The sequence below is a fragment of the Apostichopus japonicus genome, chromosome 10 (assembly GCF_037975245.1).
Source record: "Apostichopus japonicus isolate 1M-3 chromosome 10, ASM3797524v1, whole genome shotgun sequence".
NCBI classification, from domain to species: domain Eukaryota; kingdom Metazoa; phylum Echinodermata; class Holothuroidea; order Aspidochirotida; family Stichopodidae; genus Apostichopus; species Apostichopus japonicus.
In genome coordinates, this window is record NC_092570.1 from 1,742,456 (window position 1) to 1,761,675 (window position 19,220).

At 35.1% G+C, this 19,220-nt stretch overlaps 2 protein-coding genes across 4 annotated transcripts in view; one reads left to right on the forward strand and one right to left on the reverse strand.

The window, feature by feature from the left end:
- The window catches only part of LOC139974930 (uncharacterized), a 62,112-nt gene that overhangs the window by 21,476 nt on the left and 21,416 nt on the right, over nt 1-19,220 (reverse strand). The window lies entirely within an intron of this gene.
- The window catches only part of LOC139974931 (uncharacterized), a 59,277-nt gene that overhangs the window by 14,357 nt on the left and 25,700 nt on the right, over nt 1-19,220 (forward strand). The window contains exon 3 of one of the 3 annotated variants that reach the window (XR_011795594.1): nt 17,446-18,324. The exons of 1 other annotated variant lie outside the window; for it this stretch is intronic. Coding sequence is in view for 1 of the 2 variants with exons in the window: in XM_071982484.1 (XP_071838585.1) it covers nt 1,174-1,199 (26 nt within the window). In the remaining variant the exon portion in view is untranslated. Of the gene's footprint in view, nt 1-1,173; nt 3,814-17,445; nt 18,325-19,220 lie in introns of those variants that run through there. One more of the 3 variants, XM_071982484.1, reaches the window with a different exon arrangement.

The window sequence follows — 19,220 nt, forward strand, 5'->3', positions numbered from 1 at the left end:
ATGACTGTCTATTGTGTTTTAAATGTTGTAAGCCTTTTTAACTTATTTCCTTTTGCTAATAAATAAGCCTTTCTTCGTGTAATTGAGATATTAATTACGCCTGGAGGAGTGCGGATCAATAATTATACTGTAAATCACACTCAAAATGGCGAAGACGGCATTTTCTCCTCTCTTTTGTTTTTACTCTTGCCTTTTTTTTTCACGAGAGGTTTAAATCTGTACAGTAGTAGCCGCAGATATACAAACGTATGACGCTTACTAATTGTACAATGTTATATTCCAGACTTCCCACTCCGGAGTGTCTAAATAATGTAATTTGGAAAGAAATTGTCAGCGAATTAGACACCAAACGTGATGGAATTAGCACCCAGCTTTAGACGCTGTTCGCAGTTCTTGTGAACAGTTGCAGAACGAATGAAAGAACAGTAATGTGATAAAATGTAAGCGAAGGTTTTGCGTGGGCGACCTATTAAATAATGGCAGGATCAAGGAATGAACAAATTTGAATCATGTATCTGCTTTTCTAGCTAGAAGATCTGGAAAGTTCGTAAACCAGGAGAAATGAAGGAAGGAGATAGAGAGAGAGAGAGAGAGAGGTGGAGACAGAGAGAGTTTAGAAACAAAAACATAAGTGAAAAGTAACTGAACTTTAAAAAAAAAAAAAAAAGCATTATGGTATGCATTTTGTGATCGACATACAGAGCCATCTATGGACAATCATTGACAATATTGCCTATACAATAAGAACTATCCGCTGTTCTTTGAGTTGTACTCACTCCACTTGCATAAAATACCCGAAACACGGACATCTACGAAGCAGGATAAACAGCCAGCGGGAAGGTTTACATGAATCGTTATAGTATAGGCTTATATGAGTTTGGTGGAGGACAATTTTGGCCAAAAACCGACTTGGCAAAGTCTACACATCCATTGACCTCATTCAAAAGCCAGGAAGACACGTTCTTGTTAATATAATGTACCAAGAGGTATACGTTGCTGTAATATAGATTAATGAGTTTCTTTTCTGTCCGAGGTTGCGACATTTTGGCAACAACAAACATTTTTTTACAATAAGAACTATCCACTGTTCTTTGAGTATATTTTTTTTTGAATTTATCACGCACTTGAAACCCATTCCACTTTGTGTCTATCTTCTTCCTTCTTGCTTTTCAGGTGACCCGACCAAGTTGAAAAACTAGAACTTGAAATTTCGGTTTCATGTTGCTACCTGTGATCGTTGCCATGGATTGTATAATAATATTGTTCAACCACATTCAAAATGAAGTGTAGGCAATCTTTGCGAATCAGAACACTTGACTTTTTTAAAAACTAGATTGGTAATATGGGGTTACGGTCAATAATTACCCAAATAATTCTTATCATTGTCAAATAAATAATGACCCTTATGAGTTATATAGAAGCATGATTCCCTGTTGGAGGAGGAGTGTAAATCCTGAACACTGAGTACTTTCAAATTAATCGCGATTGTAGGTATAGACTTATATACGTGACCATAAGGTAGATACGGAAACTGTTATATCTAGCAAATACAGTTCGACAGTAACAATAGGGGGTAAATGGAAGGTAGATATCTCATAGGCCTATTTAGCAGAATGTTGTACAGATGTGTCGAAGAGCATAATCACCTTCAAAACAAAGGCACTATAAAACAATAAACGTTACTAAAATAGAAGAACAATATAGAATAGAAAATATGATGGCATTCAATTTATTTGTTATGATGAAAATCCTTCCTATTCTTTATGCTAAATAATCAGATGATTTTAATCATCTGTGTTGTATTTGAATTTCCATAATGATTAGCTTGGTACTCGTTCGTCTGCGTCTCTATTAGTCAAAGATTCCCCAACGTAGTATTCCGCATCGGGAAGCATTATCGTGTTACCCGGGATGTATGACAAAGGTTATCATGGAAAGCCCTTAGGGCCAAAAAGAAAAAAAGTATTAACTGACGAAAAGAAATCAACCCAGTTCCTACGCAAAACTTTAGGGCGTTAACTCGATAATGGTTGGTAATCTGTACACATAACGGCGTCAACTGGGCTTATCAAATGAGGCCTAACCACATTCCTCTCTTCTAAGTGACGTCACCTGACGTCACATCAAGCAGGCAGCACAGCAGTTCAATCTGCAGATCCTTGCCCTTCCAGACATCTGCCCTGCACTGTTGCTTTGTACTTAGGCCTATCATTTCAAGTCGTTTCTTTATCTTAACATATACCGCATAGATTATGAGATATGAAAAGTACGGTAAATTTGAGGGAAATGTTGTTTTATGTCAACAAAAGAAATAAACAAACAACCACTTATTTTAATCACAACTGAATACAAAACCTACATCACTTGAAGACGTTCTATCCTTTTTTCTTTATTTTTCTTTATTTTTTTTACTTTTTTTTTCTTTTTGAAAAATAAAATCACTTCCAAAAACGGTAACACCTGGCCCCAGATTAGGTTACTAGCAGTTGCAACCTAAGCTGGATCTATCTTAACTGAGGCTCAGAAATGTAACTTTGTACACGATTTTAACCGACCATATGCGTCACTACGAATCCCTTGTGTGATACAACCACGATCAACTTCCTCTAAGCGGAGCTATATTCAAAGCAAAAGTCATCTCAAAGTTGCTTCTTTTTTCCTCTTTCGCGCGCTCTCTCTTTCTCTTTGGTCTGTGAGATCTATGGTTCTTTCCATAGATATTATTTGTCAGTCTATTATACAAACATCAACAGATACGCAGTTGTAGAGGTAGCTAAGATAAGGTTCAAAACTTTCTCATTAAAGCTACATACTAACCTATTGCATATACATAGAGCAAAACAATCAAACAAGGATAGGATGTTAGTCAGTCATATTTTAATGTTAGTCCCAACTAGATTAATTGCTTTGTCTCTTGTGTTGTTTTTCTTCTTTGTCTTCAGGCTCAAGGTGTGGGGTGTATGAGACGGAAGGGTTGATAAGGGGTGAGAAGTGGGATATGGGGGTTATCAAAACTTACGAAGAAGGTGTAAAAAAAGAGAATGGCTGGGTGGGTGTTGGGGGAAAATGCAGATAATATCATTCTAATTGGACCTAATATGTATTATTTCTTGCTTACTAATAACAGGAATAGCATATATATTGCTATATAATGGTGATATTATCCGATTGTTGGATCCCACACAGAAAGAAGCAGTAGTTAACATAATAGTAAGTCATACGGTATATAATGAAACAGTTGGACATACGTTATTACACAGTGACTTCGGGCAGAGTTTTCTCTCTCTTCGTATGCTGTTGTCTAAGAAAAGGATTTTTTAGTGCAATGGTAATATTTCTATAACTATTCCGGTGTTCATGATATCCCCCTTTAAAATATGATAAGTCCCTGGAATATTACTTTAAATTGATGATGACGTCAGCCCCTCAGTTGAGGCCGTAAATGCCAATGCTAAATAATTTGTGCGTGTGTGTAAATTCTAATAACTCAACCAAAATACATGTTCTTTAAATTTCATATCAATAGCAGAGCCCCCCTCCCCTTTGGATGGATGCAACACCGTTTGTCCTAACCCATAACATGTTATTTGAGGTTATATAAACATGTCTTATGTTTTGCCATTATGTGTCGCATCTGAGGAAATGACCTAATGGCCTGTGTAGTAATCTTAATAGTCCAACCACTTTAATTAACGAAACTCAGCTGTTTAAATGGTCATTTCTCAAAGAACATTAAAAGTGGTACAAAAACACATCCTTGACAGATAGCAGCAGTGGGTGTTAACGATCTACAGCCTAACTTTCTTAAGACATCATTTAAGCTATTATACAGTACATAGCCTAAGTCACTATATGCTGTACACGCTAAGAACGAAGGATCAGAGAGAACCATTATGTGTTGGGTGCTCTCTAGCCCATGGACCGTAAGGACTTGCCGATACCTGATACATGCGAGATTGTGGAACCCGTTTTGGTGCTACACAGTGAAATTGCTATTTCATCGTATTACTTGGTTTTATCTTCTTGCTGTTGTTCTGTTTTCTTACTGTTATATACATCTAGTTGTGCACTTGTTTTGTATTCTGACCGAGGACTTGAACAAAAGAATTCCAGCTCCTCGGATGCGATTTCTAAAGAATCACCATGTCCTCGAAAGAATTCTATTGTTATGGGGTATTGTTAAGGTTAGGGTACGTGGATTTGAACAATGGAATGTAAAACACACCTGTGTGTTATTGTGGGTGTGTGTGTTTTGAACGGTAAGACGCTTTAACTGGAACTCAAGTATGCTACAAGTATCGACCGTACGTGATATAAAATATAATGAAGGATCAGCGGACACAAGTGTACACTTCTGTGGTTACATGTTACATCAGCTATGTGTAATCATTTCGGTTAGCAGGTTAAACGGTGTCGATCTCTCGATCAATCGAATGAATCAATACTAATCGTGTAATACTAGAGACAGGCCATCCTCATAGCTATGCATGAGTTTCAACAGTTTTGTTCTATGATGAATAAAAGTCATCCTTGGCACGGATCCAAGAATATTACTGACGGCTGTATACTATAGTAGATGCAGAATTGTGATGTTGTTTGTAGATAATTAATCGTTTCATTAAATCAAGCTCAGGATACAATGATTTAAATAAATAAATAATATTCCGCTGGATGTAGCTTCTTGCTTATAGCAAACAGCTGGAATTGGTTTTCTGCATCTTTAGGTCACATCCACATCTTTGTAGCATTTCGTATCGCCAAAGTATAACTGATCATTCGATTTTTTTTTATATCGCTTGATTTAATTTTTGGTGATATTGATTAAATGCATCTGGCAACAGTAGAATGCGTAATGATATCATCAAGGCAGTTCAGCTGATTTTTATTTCTTTAATCATTTATCCAAAAAGCGAGATGATAGTTTCTACAAAGAAAAAATTTATTCTAAATACAGAGAACAAATGACAATTATATAATGTAGATATTTCAAATGTGTCACGATCATGATATTATTTGTAAAGTAAAATTACGTAAATGTGTTTAAAAAAAACCCTTGATATCATGGGGCAAAAAGACAAAGAATGGGGGGGGGGGGGGACATATTCACACTACGATCTACGAATCGGCATAAGGTGTTAGTAAAGATCGAGAAGAAATTTGAGAAGTTTTGGACTTTGTAAAGGCGAGAGGAATTAATTTTGCATGATGAAGTTACATTCATTTAAGTTTATTCCTTTTCTCGACGGAGGCTTTAAACCTTAGTTTGCAAATTAATGTCAAACTAAAATGTCACGGTCTGACTTTTGTGGGATCACTTTCGTGATAAAAAAAAAACAATTCAAAGTAAACCTCTATCGAAATAAAAGACAATTTGCGAATTAGTCCTCTATCGAAATGAAAGATAAATGAGTGGGGATCGTGTTTACTTGTGAATGTCAGTTTTGTTTTCAAGAAATGTTGTCTTTAAGCCAAGTTTAAGCAACTCAATTCTTTTGCCGGAATATTAATACCCTGCCAAAACCCGACTCTTTTAGATTGATACACGGATGGATGGATTGATTGATTGATTACGAATGGATGATAAATAGTTTATTTGATTGGTTGCCTGATTAATTGATTCATTAATTGATCGACTGTTTGACTGGATCGATTGACCAGTGGATAAACATATTGATTGACTGATTGAATAATCAACTGACTGTTTGATAGGTGATTGACTGATTGATCCATGTATTCAGTGTTAATTGTTTATTCTACACAACACTTGTACTAGGCTATAAGTACAATTAATTTGTTAAACTACCAGCTGGTAGAATCACTTTGGTGTGGTATAGATATGTGCTATAAATTTCGTTCGGAACAATATAATAGATTACAAGATTGAAAAACAAAACAAATAAAGAATACAAACATAAAAGCAAATACACACGAATACAAAAAAGGTCATTATGTTGGTCAATACACATAGATTACATATATAAGCTAACGCAATGTTTGTCGCTAAACAAATAAGGCCTAAGTTTTCGATTAATAGCTATAAACGTCGTCTAATTTTTCCCCTTCTATTTTAATTTGTTAACCAGCATGAATTATGATCAGCACACAGTCACTGCAATATTGACACTCATAGTCACGACCAATCGCCAGACTGTATTACTTTTAAGACCTATTAGTCAAGTGGTGCTATAAAGGGTTTAGCCTTGCGTATCTGTGTTAAGACTCGCCAGAGGTTCTGTTTTTAAGAAGCCGTAAGAAGAAAAAAACATTCTACAATATTTAACTTTGCTCATATTATTCATGTGTTACTATATTTAATAATAAATATTTTGAATGTAAAAGTTCATGGAGTGGATGGGACATATGCCGTTGACCTCCCAGTAACCTGCTTTAAAAAATATAAATAAATAAATAATGATTAAGAAATTGGCCATGTATATGGCAAAATGTTCATTTTTCTTTATTGATAGTATACGGGTATTGGTTTTGAAGAATTTTTCATAAAAAAAAGGTGCTTAATGATGATTAAAAACAGACGCGAATGAAAATGGATGTAAGGGTTTTTTCTCCTGCCACAGCCAGCCTCACACCCCTATAGGTGACATTGCTGTTCATTAACAGTTTAGTAAGGGAAAACACTTCATAAAAGTATATCCAAAATGGAATGTTGTACACGACTCACTGTACCCCCTCCCCCCTCTCCCAGTTGCAAGTAAACTCGGGTGCGAGAGGGATGGTCTTCTGTAAGTTTAAGGACATAGAAAACAAATTGAGGTAATAAGAACATTTTCGATACCCATAGAACCGCATGGGCACCACTCTCCCGCACCCCCCCCCCTCACCCCCAATCAGGTATTGACACAATGTACTGACTGGTGGTTACCGTTCAGCTAAATATAGTTAGGATTCTGTGCATGTCATGCACACATTCACTTTAATAATGAACTTTTACAAAGTGCTGTTCGCGCCACCTGCTTCGAAGAACGCAAGGCGGGAGGTGGGGGTGGGGGAGGGGGTAATCAATAAAACGGTCACTTGGTGCGGTATAGTAGATGTTACAAGTGGTTCAATTTGTTGATCGAATATATTAGATATCTTGAGCCTATATGTTATACAGCCTTAACGTATATTGTACTGTATGCGGCTGTTAGGGCTGTATACTATCTCTGCTTCATTCGGGTAAAAGTGCACGGCCAATATAGATGGACGGGGGGGGGGGAGGAGTTAATCTTTGCGGAGTTAAATATGGAAACATTTTTAATGTAACTTTTCAGAACCTCAAGTATATAAAAATGTACGAGAAATATTCTGCCTCTACACGTTATAATCACATGCTGATATCCTTTTGTATGGCTTGCAAATATATGAATTATTCAAATATTGGGTATTTTGTGTGTGGGTGTGTGTGCATTTGTTAACAACAGATCACCATGACACTTGGGCTAAAAACAATCGTTTCCTTTCTTCTACTACTGATAATATAGCAATCATTTACCTACTGAGCGGGAAAGAAATATTTCTACAAAACTATGCATTTTGATGTAATTTTAAACACAGAGATTCTGTCATCTATACCTTAAATGCAAAAGGTGATTAGGAATGATTAACATATCAAGGAATTAATGCTTTATCCTTATTCTCATTCCTCTTAATGTCGAATCTTGAATATTAGGTATGTTTTGACCTTCAGTAACCTTGTCTTAACTGCGTCAGTCCTCTAATTTCCTTCGTATCAATTTTTTCTTTTAGAAAAAAGGAGGGGAATCATATACCTTCGTCCGTGTGACCGACAACTTAAAACAAAGAAGACAGATATTTCATTAATAAATCAAATTGATCAAGTTGTTTCCTATTTCACGTGTAAACGTCGTATGCAATGACGAGTCGTAGAAAAGCGCTGATAATACCCTTGGCATGTAAAACGAATATTATTTGAAACATGTCAGGAATATTGAATATGACATCTCAACGAAATGAAACTTACTGAAGCACACGGAGGCCAAAAGTGACCATTACGATAAGTAAAACATATTTTGACCGGTCAAGTTAAAGAAAGGGTAATTTGATTTCCTTTCTGGTGATGGGAATGAGACAAATTAGATCGTGAGACGCTAAGAGAAAAAGGAGACAGTAAAACAAAAAATGAGGAGGGGAGGGGGAAAAAGGGGGACAAGCGAAGAAATTGCATAAGATATGCAGGAAGTGAAATGATTTCGACTAACATTCCCAAAGGAATAAGATGGACATTTGTATAATTGCTTAATCTGATGAGGGACCGTTTGTGAATACATTCAGACACAAATCTTATACCCTTTTGATTTCGCTAGAAAGAGAACAGTCTGTTATGGCTTAATTACTAACCAGTTAGATAAAGTTTCTATATATATTTCTATATATATTTCTATATATATTTCTATATATATTTCTATATATATATATATTTATATATATATACCTGCCTCCATTACCCCAACCCTCACCCACCCCTATACCCTCTTTCCATAGCGTTATATGATACTTGTTATGGCATACGAGTCACATACGAGTCATAGCATAGTGCACTGCATATTTCAAGCAGAAGATTCGATATATATATATGCATACCGCCATCTCATAATCTTCCATTTTAGCTCCCGTTCTTCTCCCACCCCTCCCCATCCCCTCAACCGTCCGTCACCATATGATGAGTCATATAACGACAACCTCTCAATATAGACACACATATATATAGTTATATATGTCATTACTGATGAAGTAATTAATTTCGTTGAAGGAACAAGATCAGATTTTGTTTCTTCAATGTGTCAGTTTTTTTGAAACCATAGAGACTGTTTATCCAACCGTTGCCATAACCGTGGAGTTTATGCATAGAAACGCATTCCGAAAATAAAACTGAACACTAGCCAAACACTCAAGTATAGATTTAGTTAACAAAAGAAACGTGCACTTTTAAAGACATTATTTGATGGATTGGAGGCATTTTAAAGCGACAATAATCCCAGCGTCTTATTAATTTACCTAACCCACGTGAGTAAACAGTTACACCCAAGTCGTCACTTTGTCCACACTAAAGTACGGAAGCGGTGATATGATAAGCCCAAACTTAAACACAGACATAGAAAACTGACCTATTCATATAATATCTAACTTACAAATCTGTTTTATTTTTCACGGAGCGTAAACTCATAAGTACCATGTCAGTCCCCCCCCCCCTTCTCCACCCCAGCCAAGAATAGTTTTCAGAAAGTATAGATCGAGGCTACATGTTAAGCTCCCATTGTAAATTGTGATAATCATATGAAACCCTCACCTTGCGGTTCAGAACTTCTAATAGAATAATAGCGTAGTGGCCCAACAAAAATATGCCATCAGTACGACTATTTGGGCTTTATCTGACAGCATCATCTTATAGTGCTATTATCAAAAGTTAAAAAGAAAAACGTAGGCAACACCCCAAAGTATAGCTACGAATTTCCCATTCAATGGGCTCACCTTGTGGATACAAACACCTCGGAAGACTCCTTTAAAAATATACAAATCTGAACTTGATATATACATACACGTGGACGTCGTAAACTAGCTATATGTAGTATATAATAAAGTAATTATGTTTATATATAAGATGTTATTTTACAACCGTATAACATTCTGAAGTATAGCTATATATTGACCGCTCACATAATAGATACAGACAACACGAAACGCTCCTTTAAATCTTTTTCAAAATTGAAATGGATATAAAGACGTCTAAAACAGTCGGTTTATCTAAACAAAGAGAAACTAACAGTGTACCGCGTAATGTTATTGATAAACAGTGCAAATGGATAAAAATCCTTCCAATCATGCCACAGACTTCCCTGGAGTGGGTGTCGTAAAGAAGAAATAAGGAGGAAACGACTGTTCCCTGGAAACTAACGGCTGCAATGTATTAGAACGAGACTACGGTTATGACATTTATTCTTTGTGTTAATGAATTATTTGATAAACATGGAAATTATTATAATTTTGTTGATAGCTCAAGTCTGACCGAGTTAGACAAACCTTGTAATATAGTTAGAGCGATATTTACGATTGAAGGGATAAGCTATAGTATCATGTACTACTGGAATTATCATCCAAAATAAGTCATAACGAAACAATCGTCTTAATGAATCAATTGTGATTTAACCGATATGGAGGCAAACCGAGACAAATGCAAGGTAACAGTAATATATGGATGATATGGCGTCTTTAAAGTAGCATATCATGATATCACACGATTTAATATCATAGAAAAGAAAATCTGTCTTTGAGTGACCACTTAAACTAAAAGGTTACGGTAAGTTATAACCTTTATCTCCATCCATTCATTCTTGACAAGTGAAACGGCGAGCAGCCAATGGCGTCGACAGATATTTGCGCAGGTCTGACGAGAGGGGGGGGGGGTGGAGTCGGCAAAGAGGGCTAAGGCCTTGGGGCCATGAGTGAATTAGGGGGCCGGTTTGTATATTCATTTCCATACATTATACTTCGAAACAACGAAAGCTCTTCAAACAGGGGTTCTGGACATAATAGTCCCCGGCCCCGATAAAAGTTGTACGTACTGAAGTGTAAGGCAGAGGGAGGGGGGGGGGCGTGGAGGGTAGAATGGGAGAAATGGCGGTATAATTTATATTTTACACCACATATCGATCAGATTACAAATTTGCCATGCCTTATAGAAGGTCTGATGCAGGATTCACCGTTGTTTTCCTAAATTCCAGTAGCATGGCATTATACGTAAGAAACAGCATTGGTGCCTTCCATTTGAGATTAGAATCCTTTTTGTTGTTGTACACAAACAGCGAAGAAATCAAATACCTGGATACCTGTAAATTGCAAGTTTATGTTTCATTCTGGCTGTAACGGAACTTGAAGTAACGGTATGTTCCTGCTGTTTAGTCAAACTCGGTTTGAGTCGATTCCTTGGGTAATGTAAGGCATCCGCCTACGTTGGAATACTTAATTCAGATAATTTGACAATCCCTGTCATGGTTTGAATCCTTCATGGTCAGGACCTCTCCTGAGCGACTTTATATTAAAAATTATCATATACGAGATGAACAAAAACGAATTTGCTGAATCATATGAAATGCGGAAGTCAATGTACCACCCCCCCCCCCCTCCCCAAAGGGGTATTTATAAATGTTACAAAACCAGAATAGATATAGCGAATGACTTTTCGCTACAGATCATTTTCTTATCATGAATTTTTCATGATCTTTCCTTAAGGGCATTCCGTATATGTGCAGGTGAAGTGGCGTATACTCGTAATAGGGATCCCTCATTACAATTATTTAAGACATTTTAGGATTAACTTTGGGGCCTAAGGTGCACTACGCTTAATTAGACTTCAACAATCATCCGCTTTCTATAGCTTATGATGAAGACACAATTCCTTATTGAATATTGATTCAACATTTCAAAGATATTTTCCCCCAAAGTTTGTTCATTAAACTTATGCATATTCTTTTGCATTGCCACGTGTATGAGAGAGACTGCGACCTTTGATATTTAACTACACATACAGTGAGTATATATGCTTTGTTTCGATTCTAATGAACAAATATATGACGCTGTATTTCTGAATAATTAGCATGTAAAAGATCGGGTGTGATATAATTAATTTTACGTTACTTGTTTAGGCTATTGACGAGTTAACAATATGTCTTAATTAACAGAGTTTGTGGTCGAGCCGAGGGAAGGACCTCTAAAGTACCATTATTCACTAATAAGGATGGCCCCTTTGGTAAACAAAACTTACCCTTTGCCATTTTCGTATTAAAGTTTGCCCTGAAATATATTTTACGAGATAGAAAATCGTTCGTGACTTTCGCATTGTTCATATTACTTCTCACACGAGCTTGTTGCAAGACTAATATTTGTCAGTAGTCAAAGTGACAATATTTCATACAAGATTTAAATCCTCTAATTGATTCGTGTGTCAAATTTCTCAATATTCTGTCAATCTTGTCTGATATTGTTTGCGTCCGGAAGTTATCACAATTTTTAAGCTGTGAGGTTGCCATGTGAATATTTTCTAAATGTGTTGTTTCAAACTGAATGACATCATTATGACGGACACGCGCATCTCATTCGCGAATCAAGTTCGACGATAGGCTCGTTAAAGGTACACTGTACTATCTTGAGTGCTTTCGTCTTTGTTTCGCCCTTTCTTTTCAAACATTTGTTTCGTTAGCATCTTCCGTTACTCCCAAAACACGTCAAGTTTGATATGTTGTGTCATTGAGGTATCGCAATGACGGAAACTGTTAATTCGGCATGCGCCGTTCGTATAACTTCGGTAGTTGACACTAGCAGAATATTTCCGTGTTAACTATGTCGGAGTAACCGCGCGTTCAAACCAACAGGTGTTAAACAATGGTGATTTCCGTGTTAACTATGTGGGAGTTACCGCGCTTTAAACAGAAAGGTGTAATTATTAAACAGTTAACGTGTTTCAGAGCAGTGCTGTAAACAATACATAACATCGTTGTTGTTCTTTATAAACTACAGACATCTTAACCGTGACATACAAACAATGAGTGTTAAACTAGTGTTATTACACAACAACATGTCCACATATTGTTAACTTCAAATTCACCACTTTTTGATTTTATCCTGTATCGTCCATAGACCTATAAATCATGTTTCACAATTTAATATCAACAAATGGAAGATAAATATCACAGAAGTTGAGCTACTGAGCTTTGCTGTTAAAACACAGCCTTTCTAGATAGAGAAATTTATGATAATAAACATTATTCCACATTCTCTGAAAACAAACATTATTCACACAAAATACCTTACCTGTAAATATCTCTCGAATATCTTACACGAAGACAACACGTTGCCTTAAAGCACAGTAAATAGGTGAAAAGGGCATAATAATGTTTTGTCGTGACATATTCATACAGTGCTTAATACAACATAAAGGAAAGCATAAGTGAACGTAATCGATACGTTACAATAATAAATGAACCCATTATGGTAATTTAATTTTCTGTTGAAAATAACGAAAATTATGTGTCAGCTACGCATGCGTCAAATTCTTAGAACTACAAAGCAGTCAAATTTACGCTCAATATATTAGAAATATTCAACAGAGAGTAAATATTTTGAAATACTGCACGTTATGCCTTTTTAACTCAGAGGGTTATGGGAATGTAATGTTTTAAAGTCACGTTTGTTGCAGTCATGTACCGGCACCCGTAGCTTGAATTTGAGGCCTTGTTATAACCAATTTAGATTTCGAACTTGCAAAGTTAATATTAAAAAAAAAGAGAAGAAAGTCAACACTGATTGCTTGACAAAACCATGAAATGAATTCAGGCACGTTATACGTGGGTATGAATGGCTAAACCGCAAGAGAAGTTTGTGCTGGTATATGAGGAATGCAATACGTGGTGACAATGAGAAACAAAGTACAGGCATATGAAGAGAAATAGAGAGATTGATGTTACGATGACTAGCGGGCTTGTGAGAAAAACTCCACCCAACTCCACCCAGGGATAACCCAGTCCTATAGGTGGGAGGGGTGGTCTATAATGGTTTGGTTGTTTCCCGTGGAGGGTATTGTCAGGGGTGGACCCCCGACCCCTCTACCTAGTTAGCATATTAGTCACCCCCCCCCCCGTATTCTCCTGTCTATTGTCAAATTCAGTGCTTTGCCGATTTTACTTCCAATCTGTATGAAACTTGTCTTTATTCCCTTCAACTGTTTATCCAACCATATCTAGCAAATCTGTATTCAGCATATCACTGCTATATTCCAACCTGTAGAAGCTATATCCAGCTCGAGCACTATCCATCCCGTCCCAAACCCACCCCCCCCCCTCTCCCATTCACCACGAGCTAACAATGTATACTTGCTAAAATAATACTTAATCAGACAGCCATGTTTTTTTCAGTGTTACATATCTCACCTCTCCAATACCGTCACATATTTATACAATATAGCGTACAAGATACACGTTACAATATATAACAATATAATCAATTGTTATAGCTTAAACGTCAACTGATAATATTTTGGAACTTGAAATGTATCCAGGGTTCTAAATTATGATTAGATCATAGCTAACGATATAGAGAGTGGTTATCAATTTACTTTGCAAATTTACACTCACATTTCTAGGGAAAAAAAGGTTCATCTATCTACAAAACTGTTTAAAGCTGGAAAATTGGCAAATAATAGTGACAAAAGCGAATGATCAGTGAGCAAAATAAATAGGGGGGGGGGGAGTATTCCCGAAAAAGGGACGGATTTCCCGTAAGATTACTCGTAAATGTAGTATGTGAAATTGAGGAGTGTAGGGCTCCGAGAGAAATCCATAATTGTTAGCCACTTATCTTATACCTAGTCCAACATAGAGACAAATTCATGATTGGTTAGATGGAACCTTTCCCGTGGCAGAAGTTTAGCCATAGTAAACCATATAACGACGGTTACGGTACTTAGTGAGAAAATGGCACACAATGACAGCCTAAACATCACGAAAAGCTTAGCGCTTTTTTTCAAATAAATTGATGTATACAGTCGAGTTTTGTTGTGGTACGAATTAATGTTACGCATACAATAATATGTGCATGAAATACTCTTTTATAATAATAATAATAATAATAATAATAATAATAATAATAATAATAATAATAATAATATATGTTAAAAGATGTAGCTACTGATCAGTCGCGTATATAATTTTAAGGTCATTTTCCATTGGTGCCAAGAATGCTAGAAATTCCAATAATGTTCACTGATGTTCTCAAATAATCAAGCATTTTAAGGCCACTCTAGTGTCTTTTCCTTCCTGTGCCTTTGTCTAATTCCACACCCAGCAAAAGGTCTATGCATAACGTACAGTGGTTCACAAAATTAATAGGAAAATAGATCTCCTTGTGAAGACGTCTACCAATTTTAACCTTCTAAAGTTTGGGCCAATGCACCGAATGACCTTTAACGTCATTTGGAAGCAGCTTTGTTGATATTTGATAAAAGCACCACTGGATTGATAACACTCGTTTCTGCATAAATCAATGTGCGTTTTAGTCTGTCGAACGTTTCCAGTAAATATTTGTGAATAAAACTTTGCTAAAAATCGTCAGAAAGCGGACAGGAACTAAATCTTTATTATTTTACGGTAATACAGTCAATAACCTATTTTCTTTCAGAGCTGGTAAGAGAGAGAGAGTAATTTAGAGTAAAAACTTACAAGCAATCATTTAACCCCCACGCATATATTTACACGGTATCTATTTGAAGCAAACCCACGCACTCTCATTCTTTCTTCGCCAAGTATAATAAACAGTTAGACGCATATATGGTCATATATATATATATATATATATATATATATATATATATATATATATATATATACATACATACATACATACATACATACATAAAACCACTGTTACAAATCAAAGCGGTAACTTTTAGAGGCCTGAAATTAGGTTATGCATATGTATACCATAGAGTATAGCCTAATTTTTTCTTTTCTTTTCTCTTCTTCTAAAAGGCCAAACAGGCATCAGCGAGTATTTCGATGTGGTTATTGAAGGTTATAAATATATATAAAGGCAGATATATTTAGAAACGAAGGAAAGCGAACAACAAAACGTTTACGAAGAAACTCAAATCAAAATATTTACAAATTTTGTTAATATGAAAAGTCTCACAAAAGCTTACATGATAAACGACAGACGCATTAGAGGCAATAACAAACCGAGTTCGCTTAATCTGATGGATGGCGGGGGACATATTTGTAATACCATTTATGTCATTTGTGCTCAATTCTGGTAATAGATTTTCCTTTACGATGGACATTTAGAAAGCTCTATAGCATTAGCAGTATAGGCCTAATACCTTGGACAATGTAATAAAATGGCCGCTTATAAGATACACGATTGTAAGTTTGACGACTTTAAATTAAATATTCATGTAGGCCTTTAAAACCTCAGTAGATGTTGTATTTCAATCAAATCTTTCATGTTTGAGAAGTTATCCTGTAAGACCTCTGAGGTTCATCAAGTTTTGGAAATTGACTGGACTGGACTGACTTCCTTGGACTCAAATTACATGTTTTAGTGTGTTACAAAGCCTTTCAAAGTTACAATGATACTATACGTAGTGTTATAGGAAGGTATACAAGAATATGTCAAGGAATTAACATTATTGCTAAAAACCTGTATATTGAGGAGCTGAAGTCATTACGTTCCAGTGAATTAGCCTAGTTTTAAAGGTAAATATCTTAAAAACCGGAATATATATATAGCAATATTACTATCACTTAGATTATATCGTTTTCGTGGAATTTGATATTATCAAGATTAATATATATATATATATATATATATATATATATATATATATATATATATATACATATATATATATGTATATGTATATATATATATATAGATATATATATATATATATATATATATATATATATATATATATATATATATATATATATATATATATATATATATATATATTATGCTGCAAAAGCGAGATACAGAGATCCAGAGCGTGAAATATCTTCTTTACTCTTTGAATCTTAAAAAGTACAACGACGAGTGTGATTACAATATGTTATTATATCATATTTATCCCGTATAGACTAGTCTGAGTGTTGGATAATTTATACAATAGATGTATGTAGCCTACTTCTCGAATTAAATGCTGCAATTTTCCCTTTGCATTTTTATGCAAATAATAGATAGCTGTACCGTATACCACCCATAATATAATCTAAAGCTATGCTCACTATTCATCAATCGCCGATGTTTCATCAATTTTTTTTTTTTTTTTTTTTTGCTCCAGGAATTTCTTGAATTTTGGTTCGGATGACAGAATACTGATAGTATCGTTTTACGCCAAATGGATTGTTTTTGACCCATTTCTAATGGCCGGTATTCTTTAAGCAAAGTCGTGGTATAGATTAAATATTCAATCTTCTTTGGACCATTAAAAGAAAATCGCTATTAAGTCCAGATCGTTTAGCATGCATGGATAATAAATAGTAGCTTATTTCTTCTATTGATTGACTTTATATAGAGCTAAACTCTCTCTCTTAGAAATGAGAAATTTGAAAGGAAGAAATAAAAGGAGAATACTGATCAATAATCTTATACTACAATGACTGTTACTGAATAGCCACATATATGCATGTTTCGTATATAATGATAACTTAATATCTTTGTTAAGAATCTTAATTTAGGTTAATTGTCCGGTGATATATGCAATACGAGCAAATTGAATAGATAAAGAAAATCTTCTTCCATTTTATTGGCGAATATGGAGTACCATCCGGTAATAATATATTGATTAACAGCTTAAATATCGCAATTTTCACTTTGTAAAACCACTAACTATATTTAAGTGGTTTTTTTCGTCTTTTCAATTCTTTCTGCCCTAAATAGATGGAATGAAAACTCGCAAGCGTGAAAGTGGTTGTCCGATTTCGTCCAAATAAGACAGAGAAAGAAAATGTGACGTGGGTTAAGATCATGATTAATACATACAATACGAGGAAATTGTATTGTTCTCGTTCCATTTGTTTCCTTTTTAGACGATGAAACTGAATCGATTTCCCTAGGCTATATGTTAGCTTGATTTCGTTTCTAAACTCAGACGAAACTTATTGTCGAAACCGATTTATCTAACTATAACAAACCAAACAACAACCAAACAAAACAAAATAGTATACAAGTTACTTTAAACTAGTTTTTAACAAAGAGATTCGGCAATAATTACATTTTTAAACATTTTTAAATCTGATACAATTCGATACAAAGTGTTAATGCTTGAGTTTGTTTTTAATTATGTTAGTAGAAGACACATGAGAGTTGCTTTAATAATAACAACAAATTAGCTGCAGAATTCTCCGGAGTATTTGTTATTGGAGTTGGTAATGTTTTCAATTAAGCTATCATTACGCTGACGTCATAATCATTAAGTTGGTGACGTACTATATAGTTAAACAACAACAAGTTTCCACCGTTGTAATCTGATGAGCTGTTTTGTTTTTTTTTGGTCGGTTTAAATTATTTGTTTGTTCCCTCGTGTGTTGTTTAGTTTGTCATTAGTATTCAGATATTATATTATGAAAGAATGTCGGGTAACTCGAGGCAGAATCTTAGTCGTAATATGTCCAAGGGGAAAAACAAAAGAAAAAATGGAGATTATTTTTTTATATCTTTACTGGTTTTTAACATATTTAATATATGTAATGTGAACTCTCTGGAATTTTGCTTTAATAATAATGAAGTCGTCATCTCAGTACAGGACTTAATGTTAATGTTAATCTATCGTGTCATAGGTTACAATAACTTAACCGACATATATTCTGTTATCTTATGTTAATCCATCGTGTTATAGGTTATAATAACTCAACCGACATATATTCTGTTATCTCATGTTAATCCATCGTGTTATAGGTTACAATAACGCAACCGACACATATTCTATTATCTAATGTTAATCCATCATGTCTAGGTTACAATAACGCAACCGACATATATTCTATTATCTTATGTTAATCCATCGTGTCATATGTTACAATAACGCAACCGACATATATTCTATTATCTTATGTTAATCCATCCTGTTATTAGTTGCAATAACGCAACCGACATGTTTTCTATTATCTTATGTTAATCCATCCTGTTATAGGTTACAATAACTCAACCGACATATATTTTGTTATCTAATGTTAATCCATCGTGTTACAGGTTACAATAACGCAACCGACATATATTCTATTATCTCATGTTAATCCATCCTGTTATAGGTTACAATAACGCAAATGACATATATTCTGTTATCTTCATATATACCACAACAGAGCACCCTAGGAGGACGACATCAAAAACCATTTTTCCTTGACAAATTTGTAATGCTTTGTAAACACTGTGATTTGAGGCTATACAAATTGTACGTGTTTCATTTCGAGTTTTGTGTCCAATCTGAGGTACTGGTCTATTTGGTCTGTGTTTTAGACTAAGTAGTCCAGCTTCTATAATTGATGAGCCTCCGAAGTTTATATTTCTGATTTGCTGGACAAGACATCCAGGTGTTATACCCTCCATTCTTGATGTGTGCCTAGCTAGCCTATAACTCATAAACTTCATTATGTTGATACAGCCGCTTGGTATAAAACTCCAGCAACCAATCCAACAGTTCCAAATACTATATA